This window comes from Ipomoea triloba, chromosome 14 (genome assembly GCF_003576645.1).
Source record: "Ipomoea triloba cultivar NCNSP0323 chromosome 14, ASM357664v1".
NCBI lineage: Eukaryota > Viridiplantae > Streptophyta > Magnoliopsida > Solanales > Convolvulaceae > Ipomoea > Ipomoea triloba.
This window is the reverse complement of record NC_044929.1, coordinates 4,047,995-4,067,317: the sequence shown is the minus strand read 5'-3', so window position 1 is coordinate 4,067,317 and position 19,323 is coordinate 4,047,995. Positions and strand designations below refer to the sequence as shown.

At 34.1% G+C, this 19,323-nt stretch overlaps 3 protein-coding genes across 6 annotated transcripts in view; all 3 read left to right on the top strand.

The window, feature by feature from the left end:
- The first annotated feature begins 2,457 nt into the window (after nucleotides 1-2,457).
- LOC116004644 (threonine--tRNA ligase, mitochondrial 1) lies at nucleotides 2,458-12,167 on the top strand. Its single transcript, XM_031244770.1, has 20 exons — nucleotides 2,458-2,782; nucleotides 2,880-3,117; nucleotides 3,270-3,329; nucleotides 3,505-3,594; nucleotides 4,438-4,512; nucleotides 4,605-4,733; nucleotides 4,826-4,915; nucleotides 5,418-5,506; nucleotides 5,590-5,686; nucleotides 5,843-5,929; nucleotides 6,176-6,260; nucleotides 6,439-6,533; nucleotides 7,632-7,664; nucleotides 7,748-7,834; nucleotides 7,919-8,011; nucleotides 8,737-8,829; nucleotides 9,000-9,221; nucleotides 9,401-9,472; nucleotides 9,639-9,710; nucleotides 11,910-12,167. Exons 1-20 carry the CDS (start codon nucleotides 2,514-2,516, stop codon nucleotides 12,003-12,005), a joined length of 2,172 nt encoding a protein of 723 aa, XP_031100630.1. The 5' UTR covers nucleotides 2,458-2,513; the 3' UTR covers nucleotides 12,006-12,167.
- Nucleotides 12,168-14,362: 2,195 nt separating this feature from the next.
- On the top strand, nucleotides 14,363-14,785 carry LOC116004785. The gene has a single exon (XM_031244955.1). It carries the CDS (start codon nucleotides 14,363-14,365, stop codon nucleotides 14,783-14,785), a length of 423 nt encoding a protein of 140 aa, XP_031100815.1.
- A 2,755-nt stretch (nucleotides 14,786-17,540) lies between these two features.
- Nucleotides 17,541-19,323, top strand: part of LOC116004251 (serine carboxypeptidase-like 2) — a 5,774-nt gene continuing 3,991 nt past the window's right edge. For 2 of the 4 annotated variants that reach the window (XM_031244219.1, XM_031244218.1), the window contains exons 1-4: nucleotides 17,541-17,677; nucleotides 17,754-17,899; nucleotides 18,798-18,877; nucleotides 18,975-19,097. In XM_031244219.1, coding sequence (XP_031100079.1) covers nucleotides 17,556-17,677; nucleotides 17,754-17,899; nucleotides 18,798-18,877; nucleotides 18,975-19,097 — 471 coding nt within the window. In that variant the 5' untranslated portion in view covers nucleotides 17,541-17,555. Of the gene's footprint in view, nucleotides 17,678-17,753; nucleotides 17,900-18,793; nucleotides 18,878-18,974; nucleotides 19,098-19,323 lie in introns of all 4 variants that reach the window. The other 2 variants (XM_031244220.1, XM_031244221.1) reach the window with 2 other exon arrangements.

The window sequence follows — 19,323 nt, the reverse complement described above, 5'->3', positions numbered from 1 at the left end:
ATTATTATACAAAGACATTTCAGTATTTATTCACTTCTTACATTTCAATTCTCAATCATTATATTAGTTATTTACCAAACAATGTAATTTAAATTATCACTTTATTCTTTTTTCACCAAATTACAATTATTTTCCTTCATAATTATATTTTCCGAACCAAACGCCATGTGAGTGAAAGAGGAGAAGGCGTATAACCATTTTGTTTTACAAATCTATACTTAATTTATATAACTAAAAAGTACAGTATTCAAAAAAAATTATACAATGTAATGTCAATATGGGATTTCAACCTAAAACCTTCCTTGTTGAAGCCATCAAACTTTCCACAGTTGCAATTATACACATGAACTTTCTTTTTTTTATTTTATTTTTTGAGTACTACTAATTTGTTACAATGTAATGTCTGTTCATAACTACTTTCTCAACCAATTCATAACAACTTTCTCAACCAAATGAAGCACAAAAAGTCAACCGTCGCTTCCACTGAAGCTCAAACCCACTCCCTACTACATGGGAGTGTACACCGGATGCCACTAGACTACAAGGTCTTTGGCAATGAACTATTAATCCTAGTGCAATGAGAGTATGAGACCCACTGATTGTGTAACCACTAGTATTGGGTACCATCTTTACACATTTGGCTTGCCACTCAGCCAGAAAAAAAAAAGGATTAAAAAATGAAATAGTATATGAAAAATAGTAAGAGGAAATAGAAGAAATTAAAATTGATGTTACAATTTAAAGAATTTAAAAGAAACTCCCTAACCCAAAGCTTACTATCAAAATCAATTATCTCCAACAACTTCATTCACCTAAAATTAAAATTGACGAATGAACATTGCAGGCTAACAGCATGACGAAGGCTATTGCTGTTTATTGGAGCTTGAAGGTGAAGCCATTGGTAGTCGGACGAGGGTGTAGTAGTAAGAGTTTGAAGACGAGGTTGTAGTAGTCAGACGAATTTCTTCCACGGACGGCGAGCAACTATAACAAACGATAACAGACTCTAAAGAGAGGTAATAAACCTATACCTTGTCCAACCTTTCATATTAGCAAAGCAAAAATGTATAGTAGATTTTGTATATTTGAAGGCAGAGATATTGGTAAACTTGTTGAGATATGGATTTTGTATATTTGAAGGCAAAGATATGGGTTTTGTATATTTGTAGGCATAGATATGGGTATTTGTATATTAAATAGTTTGGCAGTGAATATTTTTTGTTTGACTTGTGTGAAATTGGATTGCTTTGTGATATGAGTCCCCTAAAATGTAGTTAATAATTTGAGACAAATTTGGGTGGGTGTAGTCTTGCATTTTACTTTAGCGTTTGGCAGTGGATTTTTTTGACTTGTTGTCGTCCCTCATACACATCACTACAAAAATACGTGAAAATATCGACGGAGGTAGCGGCGAACGCTTTATATTTCTAATTTAGCGACAGAATAATAACAAATTAGTGACAGGTTATTATTATTATTATTAAATGGATATTTAGTGACGGATTTGTGATGAATATTGCGACAGAATATTTTTTGTCGTTAAATATGTAGCTACTTTTAGCGGTAAATTTTGGTGCAAAATATATAGATATTTGCAACAGATTTTTTGTGGGTTTATTCCATAATTGTAACTGTTGCAATTTATCGACGGATATATGAATTCGTCACTACATATTCAAGCGAGATTTTTTTTTGTGTGTGTATACATTTTAGCGACGATATCCGTTGCTATATATCGTTAGAGTTACGAAGATGGTTTTTTAAACAATATAGCGATATATTTTAGCATCCGTAGCTATATAACGACATATTTTCAAATCCGTCGCTAAATTTACAAGTGAGATTATTTTTATATTGTAGCGACAGATACATTTTCGTCGCTAAATATGCCAGGCATTTTTTTTTTAAATTTTAGTGATGGATTATGGATTTCGTCGCTAAATGTGATAATTTTTTTGAAATAAATCACAAATCTAAATGACGTCGTTTTTTAAGTCAAAATTGCTTTTGTTTTTTATTGTTGAACAAATTTTAGACAAACTCTAAACTCGCGTTTCTTCCCTAGCAAGACTGTCGACTGCCGACTACATTGCCTACTCCGTTGACAACGCTACCTTCTCCACCGATCGCCGCCTCCCATGTTACTCTATTATATATTGGAATACGTGCAAAACAAACATCATATGTGAAAAGTTTAAAAGCTTAATTGATTTTTTATAAAAATATTTGAAGGCCAAATTAACCCTTTTCTCAATTAAAAATAATTTTAGTCAATAAAAGAAATAATTTCAGTCAAACCTCTCAATCTAACTAAACCCAGAAAATAGGAGAGAGGAGTCATCTCGTGAGAGAGAACTAGAGAAGTGATGGGATTGAAGTTGGAATATTTAGCACAGTAGTGTCGGCCCAGTGGTGTCGACCCGATTTGGAATCTCGGCCTGCCAAATCAAAACCCTCACTCACTCACTCACCTTCTAAAACCCACACCTTCTCAAAACGGCTGGCTTTGCTTTATGGTATGCACAACCCCGCAGCTCCTGTGGCGTCTCATCTCTTTCCGTCATCCCTCGCCGTCTAACTCCATCTTCATCCACCGCTTCTCTCTCCGGCCATTTCAAATGGGCAAGGCCGACAAGAGCTCTGCCGCCAACAACTCCGCGCCGGAGCACCCAAAGGACGATGCTTATCTCCAAAGCGTCATTCCTAAGCGAATCTCTCTCTTCGAATCCATCAAATCTCAGCAGCAATTGCAGCGCCTTTCTCTCTCCCCTGATCCCATCAAGTAAAGTTACCTGTTACTATCGCATAGAAAATGCATAAATGATGCTTGTTTTTTTCCGTTTATGATTTCATTCAATTGACATTTTCTCGTTTCCAAGGATTGAGTTACCGAATGGGGCAGTGAAGGAGGGGAAGAAATGGAATACAACGCCCCTTGACATTGCGAAGGAGCTATCGAAGAGCTTGGCATCGAATGCTTTGATTTCAAAGGTCAACGGTGTGCTCTGGGATATGTCCAGGCCACTGGAGGGTGACTGCAAGCTCGAGCTATTCACATTTGATAGTGATGAGGGCCGGGATACTTTCTGGCACTCGAGTGCGCATATTCTCGGCCAGGTCCACTGTTTCTTTCAACTCCATTGCTGATTTAGTAATAAATTTCTGGTTTTTTGAGAATTCAGTGCAATAAAAGTTCTGAATTTTTAGTGCTTTGTGTTTGATTAGCTTCCCTAAGAAGTAATTTAGTTTTGGTGCGTCTTAAATTGCAGTCTGTGGAGATGAAGTATGGCTGCAAATTGTGCATTGGTCCATGTACAACAAGAGGGGAGGTATGCTTCTTTGTTTATATTAAAGTGATAATGCATAATTAGTGGTTAGTGAGATGGGATTTTATTGTGGTAACAACTTGTATGTATGCCTACTTTCCTTATATCCCCTATGCTGAGAATTTTTTGTTATCAATACTTGGTCAAATTGTGACTATTTGGCTAATTGGTGGTGCAGGGTTTCTATTACGATGCATTCTATGGTGATCTTGGGTTGAATGAAGATCACTTTAAACAGATTGAAGCGCAAGCAGCCAAAGCTGCCTCGGTATTGTCTTTTAATTAGTTGAAGTTGCCTTTTGTTGAGATAGAACTCAGACTTGCCTTCCTTTCTTCTTAAATTCTTCTTGCATCATCTGTACTGTTAGAATTTAGTTTTTCTGCAGAATATACTTTTAAGGATGCGTAAATACTGTCATTTTATCCTTCCAAACTGAAGGCATTAAAGCTAATTGGTGTGAACTGGTGTTTTTTGCTTGTTTTGTTTTATATGTTGTGGTGCGATTACAAAGTTGTCTAGGCTATATGAACCACTGTTGCAAAAATCGGTTAGGCGCCCCTAGATTGTGGCGATTTCCCTCCTAGGCGCCCACCTAGCGCCTAACTCGGCTGAGTTAACTCGTCCATTTCGATTGAGTTAACCGAGTTAATCCGATCGGCTCAGCCTTGCTAATTTTTTTCATTATATATATATATATATATATATATGTATGTATATGTATAATTTATATAATATGACATATATACACCCACACATGTGCACTGCTTTTTTTTTTAGTTAGCCGCATAGGCGCCCGCCTAGGCCGTCTAGGCGCTCCTCTACTGCCCGACTAGCGCCTAGCTCTTACTGCAACTATGATATGAACAATCATACTTTATTGCTGTGCAATTGCAAAATTATATTGACTAATTAACCATATATGGATCACTAGAAAAAATCACTTTTTTTCTTGGCAGCTTTTAGATTGTTATGAATCAATCAAATTATATTTCATACCGAGAAAATGCATTGTGGAATAATGTTAAGTGTACCATTAATGCAACTCTTGACCATATATTATTGTAAATGGTATGTTGTCTATTTGATGACTACTTCTGCAACTTTTTTCAGGAGAAACAACCTTTTGAGCGCATTGAAGTTACTAGAGATCAAGCTCTTGAGATGTTCTCTGACAATAAATTTAAGGTTCAAATTATACCGTTGGTTATTCCAAATGGTTTTGTTTCTCTTTTGAGAGAATTGCATGTCTTATTTCTTGCTATTTTCATTTTATTCAGGTTGAAATTATTAAAGATTTACCTGAAGACAAAACTATCACAGTATACAGATGTGGCCCCTTGGTAGATCTATGTCGTGGACCACATATTCCAAATACATCTTTTGTTAAGGCATTTGGGTGCACAAAGGTAATACTTTGGACTTGTAAACAATAAAAAGTATTTTGAATACTCCTGTGTGTATATTTAATAATTTGGATTCTACCTACTTTGATATTTAGGCTTCCTCAGCATACTGGAGGGGAGATAAAGACCGTGAAAGCTTGCAAAGGGTTTATGGAATATCTTATCCTGACCAGAAACGCTTAAAGGTGACATTCAATCTTTCTGTTCTTTAAAGGGTTTTCCAAATCTGCAATTAGTTGCAATTTTTTGAGTAGTTGATATCACAAATTGGAGTTTTGTTAGTTTTGCAGTCAACTAAATGCAGTTCTTTTCTACATTTACTGCTGTGTTCATGCTATATTTACAAGACTCAGTTTTGGACATTGCTACTTCTTTCTACTTACATTTCCAATTTATTGTTCTTCCATAGGTGCTATTGATTTATTTTGTTACCTTTGTTTTTAATTATCACTTCCATAGGTGGGTTAGGTGCTACTTATTTATTTTGTTAACTTCTTTTTTTAATTATTAGGTAGAGAAGAAAGATTTAAAATCATGAGGTGGAGTATTTCTCTATGCTGTAGTGTTCTTTTGTTCAAATATTTGTTAAATGTTCATTTTATTGGGAGCTTAACATTGTAAAAGGATTTACAAGGACATAAAACTGCATTTGTTGAAGAGCATTTACATGATTAACATCTCTTGCAGGAATACCTTGCAATGCTGGAAGAAGCGAAGAAATATGATCACAGGGAACTGACAAAGAAGCAGGAGCTATTCTTTTTTCACCCTTTAAGGTTAGAAGGTGAATTTTTGTCATGAGTTTTTGATGGTCAAGATTTTCCATGATATTCATGTTGCTATTTTTGTTCGCGTTTAGCCCTGGAAGTTGTTTCTTTCTCCCTCATGGCGCTAGAGTTTGCAACAAGCTCTTGGAGTTTATACGTGGTCAGTACTGGAAGCGAGGTTATGAAGAGGTATTTTGTTCTAATTTTTAGTTTTCATGTGAAGGTGCTGGTGCTGACTTATTATTGGCAGAAATCTTGGTTTAACATTTAGCTAGTTTATGTATAAATAAAAGTAATCCTCCCTTGCCTACATTCATGAGCTCATGCTTTATACTCTTATGACAGGTTTGGAGCCCAAATGTATACAATATGCAGCTTTGGGAAACTTCTGGTCATGCTGCAAACTATAAGGAGAATATGTTTGTATTTGAGGTAAGGCATTCTGACATTCTCTCTTCTTAGGAAACTGTACTCAATTTATAATAAGGTACACGTTTTGGTTGATCTGAACAAGAAAGCAGAACTACTTGATTGTTTTTGGAAGTACTTCTGTGTGAGGCAAATGCACTTAGCCATGAATTTAAAACATTGAAGCTATTGGAGATATAAGAATAGTTTTGAATTTTCAGCTTTCTTAGTCCTTTGGTAGTAACTTTCTAGGATTCATGCCTTGTGCAGATTGATAAACAAGAATTTGGCCTCAAGCCAATGAATTGCCCGGGACATTGCTTAATCTTTGACCATAGAGTTCGTTCCTACAGAGGTAGGTTGAATTTAAATATGCATCGTCCTTGCAATTAGTGTATATGTTATAACTTATAATGAGCTTTCTCTTAGCTTATATGTTTTAAGAATTAAGCTTTCTTTAAAATGCCTTTTACTGTACTTTTAAGTGCTATGCATATGGAACTGAAAGATTTACCAATTGTTGAACCATGCAGAATTGCCACTTAGGCTAGCAGACTTCGGTGTTCTGCATAGAAATGAAGCCAGTGGTGCACTTACTGGATTAACACGTGTCAGAAGATTTCAGCAGGTAATTTCTATGTTTCTTTTGAGGGAGAGGGCGCTTTTATTTCACATTTAGGGCTTTGCTATCTTGACTGAGCTTCTTCCTGACCAGAGCAGCATGAAATGGTTGTTTCATAATTTGGGATAAGGGTCAAATAAACCCTTGAACTATTTGGGAAATGCAATTAGGCCATTCAACTAGCAATTGGCCCCCTTTTACCTGTAATCAACAAGTTGCCTTTCTAAACTGATATTGGACTGTTTTTATTGATTTTACATCACTCATCATCTGATGTAGTAACAATAACAACAATAATGTTATCAATATCATTATTATTGTTGTTGTTATTATTATTGTTAAAACCAAACTTCTTCATCTCTTTCTTTTGATAAGGATCTCCCTTCTTCCTTCCTCTTAGACGATGGAGGATTGGCCCTTGGGCCTCCAGTCTCAGAGATGTGTGTTTGCTTGCTTGTTTGTTTGTTGTTTGTTTTTATTTTTAATTTTAATGTTGGCGCTGTCATGACAGTGCTTCTTCTCTTCGTCCAGATATGGATGAAGAGGTCTGGAAGAGAAATTGAGATTGATTTCTCTTCCAGACCTCTTGACAAAAGTGGTCTGGAGTTTCTGATATGGCGGCAGTGCTTGCTGTGTTCTTGATGATGGAGGATCTGGAATTTCTGTGTTAAATAATAATAATGATGATGATGATGCTATTATTATTATTATTATTAACATGTCATTTAAGCTTTTGAAGGTTAAAATGTACACCTAGGAATCTAGGATGGCATGTAAGATAATCCATTTTAACATTAACCTGCCATATTCTCTGAGTTGGCATCCTAATAAGAAGTTTATGGGTAATAGACTAATAATAGGTAAAAAGGGGTGAATTGCATTTTTTTTCTTCTCAAGTTTGATGGTTTTTGAAACTTCTTTATTTATTTATTTATTTTTTATAGTTCAATGGTCTAATTGCATTTCCCATAATAGTTTGGGGGCTTGTTTGAGACCCTAATTGCTCATATTTTAGAAAAATTATTTTCCTCTCTTTCTTTCGTCTTTTAGTGCTCTAACATGTCTGTTCTGATGCTACTATGTTCTAACTCTACACATTTGCAGGATGATGCTCACATCTTCTGCAGGGAGTCACAGGTGAGTAAGGAGCGTGGATATTTAGCATTTTAGCTTCAATCTTTGGAAATTACAAAATTCTTTAACCTATTTTGCTGTTACAGATCAAGGACGAAGTCAAAGGTGGATTAGAATTCATCAATCATGTCTACGAGATATTTGGCTTCACCTATGATCTGAAGTTATCTACAGTATGGTTTTCACTTCTTTTCTTACATGTAAATGTTGATCACTTTGGTACAACCACAAGAATTGACCTTTGAGTTCAATTCCAGAGACCAGAAAAATATCTTGGGGACTTGGAAACATGGGAAAAGGCTGAAGCCGCTCTTACAGATGCACTCAATGAATTTGGGAAGCCCTGGGAGGTTTGCCATTAAAATCTTATCCTTTGAATTAATGCATTGATGTTTTGTGCTTCTTTGCCTAGTAAAGTTGTATGCAGTTGTCCTTAACTTTAGTTATTGACTTTTTTAAATGCCCTATGGTAGCAACTACATTTTTGCCTGTAAATTATTTAACATTAAAATAGTATTTGAAGTGATGGTAATTTTTGGTTTGTTTCATTATTTTTCATTTTTTCCTCTGTATTTCTTGCATGATCAAATGGTATTTTCTGTTATAAGTTCCTAGGTTGCACTCTCACTTTAGTTATTGACTTTTTAAAAAGCCCTATGCTATTTTGTATTAAAAATAAATGGCCTTGATCAATATTCCTTTTGCTGAGTCTTGGTCTACATTGATTATGTATAGGTGGATCATCAGTATCCTGTATCCTATAACAGATTATATACTGCTATTATTTATTCATGCATACCTTCAGAAAATCAAATTTCATGTTAGCTGATACCGTTCTGTAGAATCTGGTTAAATTTGTCAAATTTTTGTGGATAATTTTCTCTAGCATTTCATATCTCACATAATTACTCATTTTTGATTGTTAATGCAATAGTCATTTGACAATATTACTGTAAAAATTCCTTACTGTTGTACTTTGCTATGTTAAAGTCTTGAAGATTGTTTCTCATTGGGCACTTATTTGTTTTTCCTTTCTTTTGTATCTTGCCACTCACCTTAAACTTGATTCTATCAGATAAATGAGGGTGATGGAGCATTTTATGGGCCAAAAATTGATATTAGTGTTTGTGATGCAATGAAGAGGAAATTCCAATGTGCAACATTACAGGTTTTTCTGCTTCAGCTTCTCTTGGTTTTTGTTTATCTCTATTGACATTTTTACTGTCACGCTTATTACAAAATATTGATATTCTTAAATATGCTTTTTTTCATATCTTTTTAACTACTAAACTGCAAATTGTCACATTTTGTAAATATTTTTTTCACAATGTTTTTCAGTTGGACTTTCAACTTCCTCAGCGCTTCAACTTATCTTATTCAGCAGAAGATGAGAGTAAGAGGGAGAGACCAGTTATGATACATAGAGCTATCCTTGGTTCTGTTGAACGCATGTTTGCTATACTTTTGGAGCACTTCAAGGGGAAGTGGCCTTTCTGGCTAAGTCCACGTCAGGCAATGGTCTGCCCTGTATCTGACAAATCTCAAGCATATGGCATGGAGGTTTGTATAGAGCAGATTTGCTTTTCTATCTTGTTGTTTCTCATAATGTAGTTTGGTTGTTCTTTTTCTAATGGTAAATTTATCACATCTCATATCTATCTCATTGGAGTGACTGCTATATTCTCTGTTGCAATTTAAATCTTGGTGATAATTATGTATCTTCTCTTATGTGTGATTAGCTGCGTGATCGGATTCATGAAGCGGGTTTTCATGTTGATGTTGATACATCTGACAGGACAATCCAGAAAAAAGTGAGTAAAGAACTAACATATATACTATATTTACATTTATGAAATAGGGTTTATTTTATTTTGCATGAAACACTCGAACTGTAATTTGATGTGTGATTGAGTTTACATTTGCTCAGTTCCTATTCTATTTCTTGATTTGGATTACTGACATTCTGGATTGCTACAGGTACGGGAAGCTCAGGTTGCACAGTACAATTACATATTAGTGGTTGGTGAAAAGGAAGCAACTACTGGAGAGGTATGGCTTCTACTCTTTGCTTTTGTCTTGATCCATATTAATTTACAAATAACACATTCTGTTCTACATGACTGCATATGTACATTCCTTTTACGATCTAATGGCATGTGGACGCATGTGCTAACTAGTAATATCTTGACAATAAGTCACTGTTGTTAAATGAGTTAATACCAGTGTCCTTTGAGTATAGAGGTATTGTCAAGTTTAGTCCTAAATTTAATCACATGTGGTTCTTCAACTTTCAATTAAACACCCGTGATCCTTCAACTTTCAAGTTAACCACCCTGATCCTTCAACTTTCACATTTTTAACCATCCTTAGTCTTAACTTTGCCCTTACTTAAACTAACGGAAGGATCACGATTCACGAGTGATTAATTTTGAAAGTTGAAGGACCACTGATGGTTAAATGAAAAGTTTAGAACTAAACGTGCTGGTGCCACTATACTCTGAGGATCCCGGCTGGTATTAACTCGTCGTTAAATCTATATTTGATAAGGGGAGTATTAATTAGAAGACACTGCTCAAGGTTCAGAAACTTAATGGTGGTATAAGCATGTGCCTCTTGATCCTTTAGAACTAACTTAACCTTGTAGAAATAGTCTAGGCATTTAAATTTCACTTTTCACATCTTGGTATGGTGTGTAACGAAATAATCCTACGAAAGATTATTTTTAGAAAAATACAAGCACAAGGATGAAAGGTTGAGGAATAGTACGAGTTGAGCAAAACACTCTCCTTAAAACTTTATTTGCTATATCCATCCCAAAGGTACTAGGAGTGTTGTAGCCTAGGTTTTCCAGGATAAAACGTACTACGACCATGTTTGAACACTCAAACAAGTGAGCCCGCGCGAAGTAGAACAGGTTTAGAATACAGAGGTTGAGGAAGAAGATGAGCAAGGTTTTGAGAGAGAAAGCTAATGTTTTTTTTTTTTTTCATATCTTGAAAATCACCTGCTACATCCAAGGTATATATAGGAGACATGGATTAAATAACATTTAACATGACATTAATACTGGTTAAAAACCAGTCAAGAACCGAATAGTAAAATATTTTCGAAAGTTGGGATTTGATATGAACCCCCCTCCCTGCCCGCTACAATTCAACCTCCTTCTAAAAGGCTCGTGAATATATAGTGGTGTAAACCCCTTTGCTTTTTCAATGTGGGACAAGTGTTTGTTTTAAGTTTTTCCACTTTCATTTTTCAACTTAAAGGGGTTTACTTTGAGAATCAATTTCTCATTCGCTCATTATCCGTCTTGAGCGTACAATTATCAATCTCTTTGCCTTACCACAAAGCATCCGAATTCACTTTGACCCTAATCCAATTCGGAAGTGGACTTCACATATATTTGTACCACAAAATAGCTACTCACAATGCCATTTTTGCTATTTCTTCCAAGATGGTGGTTAGTCATCACAATTGACTTTAAGCTAGCATATTATCACAAGACTCATTTACGGCTTTTTAGGTAAGATATGAAGGGAACCCTTCTTTTTCAAGAATTTCCCCATCAAAGCATTTCAGAAATGCCTTTATATTGAATAGGCTGTCAGATGCTGGGCGAACAAACTTTATCTGAAAGCAAAGCTCTCTGTTTTGTGATGCCTACTCTTTTCATTTGACATGTCATAAAAAGAAACAGAATTTGAACTGAACCCCAGGTTGACTGACTCATTAGATAAATGGTATGGTATGAAAAAAATATTGGAAGTGCATCTAACTTGTTTGAACCTGTGGCTGGAGTATTTGTCTTGAACAAAAACTGTGCTTCAACAAGAACCACAGGTTAACTAAAAACTTGGAAAAAAAAAAAAGAAATACAAAATGCATTATGAATCTATTAATGCTTACAAGGACCCATCAATTTGTCCTGCCCTCCTATGGTGTAACATCTAAATTGAATTAAGTTATAATCTCCATTTCTTTTGGGAGGTAGAAAATCAAAAGTGAAGGCAGAAAAGTGAAAGTCATTGAGATGGTATATGAGAAAAATTGAAGGAATAACTATGGTTCACAGTTTTGGCTTGGTGGCAGTATTGCTCTTGCTCGTGTTTGGCATGATCTTTTGTTACTCTTGATCTTGTTACAACACTTGTATCTAAAAGTATCTTGATCTGCACTTATCATCCTAATTGTATATTGTCTTCAACGACTAGAACTAAATTTCATGCCTCTTTCCTTGATTTTTATCAGGTTAGCGTCCGAGTGAGAGACATTCCTGATCACAAAGTCATGACAGTTGATGAACTCCTGGCTCACTTTAAGGATTTAATGGCATCATATAAGTAATACATTCCTGCTTGTAAGCCATTTTATAGATAGCAGTCATTCAGACATTCAGTATGACTTTTGCTTGAACATGGCATAATACAAACATCATTTTCTTCCAAATTGATCCACTGTCACGGTATATTCTCTGCTTATACAGGATTTTATTTCATTTGTTTTTTAGTTTTTATTTGGATACTTACTTTTGCGAATAGGGTTATCCACTTGTTAGCTAGGGAAGCCTTGTCACTGTTCGAATTGCTTTTTGGTCCCTTTTCCTTTCATCGATCATGTTCTGAACCGTTAATTAATATACTCCTTTTCGTTTGTTTAAAAAAAATACATTTTCTAATATAAGCATTATATTTTCAATTTTACAAAGTAATAGTGGTTTCTAGTAGTGAACATGTTGGTCAGTTTTGTTATTGTATGTAACTCTTTTAGGGATACAATGCATTGCAATATAGGAAGGTGTTTCCCATATTGAAATTACCTTTTATATATACCAATTACTGTCACTGAGCTTCCCAAATCCTAGGCTTCTGCTAGGAAAACAGAAAAAGAATAGAAATTAGAAAATTTTTTATAAGAAGAATATAGAAACAACTTACAACTTAGAACGCATGTATTTGAGTTAGATTATGACTTCCATTCCAGGCTTCCTGTGATTCTCTATTCTAGTCTGCCTGAGATTCTCTCATTATATATATCCCTGTAATCTGTATATGATCTCATTATATATATCCCTGTAAATCTGTATATGATTCTCTCATTGTATATTTGAATCATCTCATTCAATACAATTCATTCAGTTCTCATCTCCCTTTTAGGCATAACAAACAAGCCATAATCAATCTCTCAGGTCTATAGCATATGGTTACCCAACATTTTTCTGTCTCAGTTTCTCACTATTGGGTAGGTACTAGGTATACCAACAATTTTTATACTATGGATCATGGTCTATTTTGCATTGCGGACCATAGTTCATAACGACATTTAAATTATGTGCCTATAGATTACAGTTAACATATTATGTATATTCAATTAATAAATTGTGTATACTACAATTAACATATTATGTATTTGCAGTTAACAACTTAGCATATTATGCATTTATAGTTAATATAATAAATTATGTACATGTAGTTAACATATTATATACCTACTTCAATGTGAATGTTATTTTGGATTATAATCTACGATGCAAGGTAGACCAAGATTTATGTTATAATTTGCTGTATACCAATGATTATACTATGGACCATGACATAATATTCATTTTTTATACATTGAATGTTCATTTTTTATTGCAGGTTCATTATTTTTGGTACACAAAAGAAACCTTCATGAACATTTATTCATGATTTATGGACTATGGTCCATAGTATATAATTTATAAATGTGCAATACAACAATAATCATGAGACTAAAATTACTTTTTTAGAAATAAATATAAATTTTATCATAATCATAAATTATAAATGTGAAAGTCATAACTAAGGGTGTGTTTGGTTGGTGGGTTTAGACATAAGGAATGGGTATGAAAGTGATAGCTTGTGTTTGGTTGATAGGTTTTGTGAATGCTATTATGGGTTTGGAATACCCCATTAATGACAAAACCTATACCCTTATTAAATAAGGGTTTCATCTCCCTTCCTCCTTTCTTCTTCAACTATTAATAATCATTCTCATTCCACCAAACTACCAAACATGCTAAATACTTTCACCAAAATCCATTACAATTACCAAGTATTTGATACCCATTCCGATTCCGATTCCCATGTGTGAACCAAACGCACCCTAAATTAAATGTGGAGTTGAGGCTGTGGTCGTGCTAGCACTCCTAGCAGTGGATTTTGCAATTTGTAGATATTTTATCATTCTATGGCTAGACTTGGAGGATAGGAAAGTCAACAGGTCAATGTGGATTTTGGTTGGTTAGGAATGAGTGAATGACATAGTACCTTATTGTTCCAAACTAGTATTTATCATTTAATTTTGACTTATTTGACCACTATTAGCTATTTGACTTAGTTAAAAATTAATATAAATGTTTAGTTAAAACTTTTTGTAACTTCCGTTGACTCTTTGTGCTTCAGTAGGTTGAGAAAGTAGCTATGAACAGAAGCATGTTGAGAAAGTAGCCTATGAACAGATAACAGAGTTAGTAGTACTAAATTGTAACTCCAAAATGCTAAAATTCAAAAAATAACTTTTTCAATTAACTTTTTGAAAAAAAAATTATATCAAATAACTATCAACCCTTAACAACTATTTAATTTTCAAAAAAAAAAAAAGTTAACAGCCATTTACTAAACAAGGCCTATATATACAGGGCATGGATTATATGCATGTTTTGAAATCCCTGGGAAACAAATATGGCATCGGTGGAGATGGGAAACACGAGTAGGGATGGCGACAGAGCAGATATGTTACCGAACCAGCTCCCGAATGATAAGCCGGAAGACTGGATCGAGTATTTCAAGTTGAAGTACTCGAGGGACACCACGAGCGATGCTCGCAACGCGCTACTGGTGGTAGCGGCGCTCTTAGTCCAAGTCACTTTTCAAGCTGGGATCAATCCCCCAGACTACATATACAAGAAGAAGAACAAATCCGGTGATGAATTGAAGGTTTCCTCATCATCCCTCACTGTTTTCTTGGTGGCCAACACTCTAAGCCTTTCTTCGGCAATGGCGATGATTGAATATCTTACGGCAAACATGCCCTACCAGAGAGAGCTGAGAATAGCCATGGCTTGCATGATGTTTGCGTATGGATGGTCTTCGGGTAGCATATAATATAATATATAAATAATGGCAAAAACTTATTTTACGATTCTTTATTTGTGAGACGATTTTGATTGTAAATTACTGAATTACTTCCACTAGACTTGAATCCACTCCCTTCCATTTTGGAGTACAACCGGGTACCATTAGACCACAAGGTATTTGGCAGTTTGAAAAATAGGTTAAACTACTCTAGTTTTGAAAAAGTATTTCGTTTGGAAAAAAAAGAATCAAATAATTGATATGCACATATATGTATTTGTTCATAATTACTTTCTCAACAAGTACAAAGAGTCAATACTGCCTCCACTGAGACTCGAGCCCACAACCTCGCATATGGGAGTGGCACATATAAGTATAATTGTGTCAAAACACAAAGGTTTAGAGATTTATTTTTACAAAATTTTAAAAGATTTTTTTTCATTACTAATCATTAATATCTAAAAACATAATAAGTCTCAATCAAAGTTATATCCCTAATTTATGTCCATGTTTTTAGTGCTAATCATTTTGTACATTATGCTTTAATATTTGTACTGTATATTTTTATGAACAAAAATACCCCTACCGTTATAACTTCTATTATCTTTTACATTATTGTTACTATGCACATACATCCACCATATATTTTCTTATATTCTTTAATGATAATAATATTTGTAGACATTATATATTGTATTAAGAAATGTATTCAGGTGAGGACTAATGCATTGTAGAGGATTATGAGGACTAATTGTGTACGTTGGATTGTAATATTCAATGGTCTAAGATTGATTGTAATTTTGATTTTATTTTTGGTTATGCGTGTACGCACTAGTCTTAGGGGGTTATTATTGTCTTTTCTAGTAGTGGTTTTATTTTGGAAGCTTTTTGCGTATATTCAAATACAAGGAAGTTTATTAACGTAATTGTAGGTCAAATTCAAAAGATGAACTGATTTTTCAGTTTGCAGTTATTTGTGGTGCCCGTTAACTTTCTGTTGTGTGCCCATAGGGTTCTTTGCATTCACCGCAACCATTCTCTCAAAATTTTTTAAGGCAAACTATTGATCATTTGCATAAGCAATGTTATCAAAATTAAAAACTGCCGTCATTCATTTTATCCACTTCCTACAAAAAAAAATTGAAAAATAGCTACTTTTGTAGCATTTATTAATCTTGTATATAAAATACTTATTGTGCATTTTTTAAATATAATAGAACTAATATAAATTTACAATTCATTTTATTTTCTACAATCAACATGTTTGGATTAAAGACAAAATCAACATCGATCTTAACAACAAAAATAATTGGTATATAAGATGTAGTCATTGTTTAAAAATGTTTATGCACAAAGTGAAAAACTATTTAACTGCATGCATTGTGATAAAAAGGCAGCCATGAGTACTCCAAGATTAGTATAAAATCAATAAAAAAATTTACCAAAAAAAAAAAAAAACACACACACACACACGCAAAATTGAGTGCTATACTCATTCATACTAATTCCAAAAATATGAACTTCAAACTAAACATGTGCAAAATGGATATAGAAATTGTTGATGAAACTAAACATATTGCAGCATTAGTATTCGAACTAGCTGCAAAGCTATTATTGTTACTATCAAGTAAACAAGCTATGGAACTAGAACAAAATGTATTACTCATTAACATTCTATAAATATAATAAATATTAATATTTTGTTCAATACTTTCACAAGAAAATGTACGACACACATCTCACAGCACATGAAACATGTAGGAAGAAAACTACCACTGTCAAATATCAATAGTCGCTTGCAAGATTAAGAGTCTATAGTACAACTAAGATCTTAGTCATATATATATAAACACAACGAGACAAATCGACAACTTCCTACATCATAATCTCATTGCATGGCGTTGCCCTCTATACTACTACAATAACTCAATTGCACATGACACATTACCAAATACCAATAAATAAATTTTTAAAAAAACAAGTACTGAAGATAAAAGCAATAACAATGCTACCTGAAAGAGAATTAAAAAAGGCTTAGAGAAATTCAAACGAAAAAGTAATATTTATTTATACTATCATTTTTAGACTAAGTATTTAGATTAACGTTTTTACAAAATTGTAAATATTTATTTTAGTGACAATTATAATCAATCTTTCATATATTATCTTGTATTCATGAACTTTGAATTTCCGATTTAAATAAACAAATTCAACACTTAATTACATATGCATAAACATCTCTTATATATTCTTGCATTGATATACTTTAAAATACTAATTTAATAATAAACATTAGGCATTATCTCATTCGCGCAATGGACGTGAAAAATTATTTTTATCATGTGAATGTCGACGGATCAAAATGTGAATGTCGACAGATGAACTAAACCTGATGTTGATTGTTGAGGCTGTGGTCGTCCTAGCAGTCGCTTTTGGAATTAGTACATATTTGATATTTTTATGAGCTTAGGAATTTAAAAAATCAATGTGAAAATGTCATTGATGTTGTATATGTATGTGTATTATGGCAATTATCCTCTTTTTACGGTATCATTTTCCGTTACAATTTTTGTATATATATATATATATATATAAATTTGTTTAAATGTGGTCGCGCCTCCTCGTGGGGCCGTGCAGTTTACACCACTCAATGTTAAGAAATAGGGGTTGCCTTAAATCTGCCAAGCTGTACACCCAAAAAAAACGTGTGGAATATATGTAGGAAGATATTGTGATGGAGTAGTTGGAGAGCGAGGGAGTATTATTAAATGCCCCATGAAAACACGCTAGCATTGTCATCATGGCTTCGCCAATGAAAATCCTTGTGTTGATGCTACTGTTTTTGGCTCCAACATGTTCACATTGGGTGGTTGACACCTTACCAGGTTTCCCAGGAAAACTACCATTCCAACTCCAAACTGGGTAACACTTTGTTTCTTTCTGCAGTGTCAGGTTATCGGTTATACCTAAGATTTGATGATGTTGTTGTTTGGCTTAGTTACATAGGTGTGGGAGAATTTGAACAAGTTCAACTGTTTTACTACTTCATTGAATCTGAGAGGAGCCCAGAAAATGACCCACTCTTGCTTTGGCTCACTGGAGGCCCAGGTTGCTCTGCTCTCTCCGGTATCCTCTATGAGATTGGTATTTTCCATCTCTCATTCATTATCATATCATTTTTGTTTCCGGCCCTGTTTGGTAAATGACTGTTGGCTGATTGGGTTGGCTGTTTGAGTTAGAAGGTATGATTTGTTAATAACATTAGTTGATTGTAGAAAGTTGTTTGATAGATTAGCTGTTAGCTAATAGTTGTTTGGTATAAATTTTTTTCTCAAAAAGCTAATTAAAAAGGCTGCTTTGAGTAGCCTTTTGAATTTTAATATTTTAGAGTTATAAAAAGCTTATTAACCAAACAACTAATAGTGGTAATAAGACAAAATTGGTTGATTATTTACCAAACAGGGCCTTTGTCTTATTCAGGGTTGTAGTAGGCTTTAGGCGCTAGTCAAGCGGTAGACTAGCGCTTAGCGCCAAAGTGTTCTAGGCGAAAAAATAATGCATGTACCTCCTTGTGGTCCTTTGCCAGCTAGGGTCACAGGGCGAGGGTTTACTCACTACTCACACAGTCAGAGTGGGGTTTATCTGGTTAATCCAAAAAAAAAAACATGTATGTGTGTATGTCATATATTATATTATATACGTAATATATTATATATATCTCTTACTTCTTTTATTTATATAAATAAATAAATTTAAATATATATAAATATAATAAAAAAATTAACAAACGCTTACTCGCCCAGGTTAACTCGGCTAACTCTGCCGAGTTGGGTAAGTTAACTCAACCGAATTCGGTCGAATCGGCCGCCAGCTTGGCCCAGTCGACCGAGTTAGGCACTAGGCGATCGCCTAGGAAGCAATTAGCCTCGGTCTAGAGGCGCCTAGTGCCTAGGCGGGGGATTTTTGCATCAGTGGTTATACTTACCTTAATTACATTATTAAACTCCCCCTAATTGGGTTTATGATGTTTTGTTGAAGCTAGGCCCTTTCACCATTAATTCTGCAAATTCCACTACTGGGGACATCCCAGCTTTGGAGTTGAACCCCTATGCATGGACCAAGGTTAGTTTTCAATCTTTAACATTATTCCATAGTATATCTATTTTTAGGTGCAGAAGGTAATATATAAAAATGTTTGTGTTCTTTACAAAATAAGTAGGTGGCCAACATTATATTTTTGGATCAACCTGCTGGAACTGGATTCTCATATTCCAAAACATGGGAAGCTTATAGGTGTAGTGATACCTTATCTGCACAATATGCTTATAGTTTCCTCATAAAGGTAAGAAATTTTTAGTTTTTGTTCCATTGAGTTGGGATGAGGGTTTAGTATTATAGGGCAATTGGTTCCCAAAAGTTGAAAAAGTGTAATTAATCGGTTAGATAGATGATTATTTGTCTCGATAATAGCTTACAACTCAAATCATATATATATATATATATATATATATATATATATATATATATATATATATATATATATATATATATATATATATATATATATA

Coding starts and splice junctions, on each gene's coding strand:
- LOC116004644 (XM_031244770.1), top strand. CDS start 2,514: ATGGTATGCACAACCCCGCAGCTCCTGTGGCGTCTCATCTCTTTCCGT. Junction 4,734..4,825: donor AGGCATTTGGGTGCACAAAG/GTAATACTTTGG, acceptor TTTGATATTTAG/GCTTCCTCAGCATACTGGAG. Junction 8,012..8,736: donor AATTTGGGAAGCCCTGGGAG/GTTTGCCATTAA, acceptor TGATTCTATCAG/ATAAATGAGGGTGATGGAGC.
- LOC116004785 (XM_031244955.1), top strand. CDS start 14,363: ATGGCATCGGTGGAGATGGGAAACACGAGTAGGGATGGCGACAGAGCA.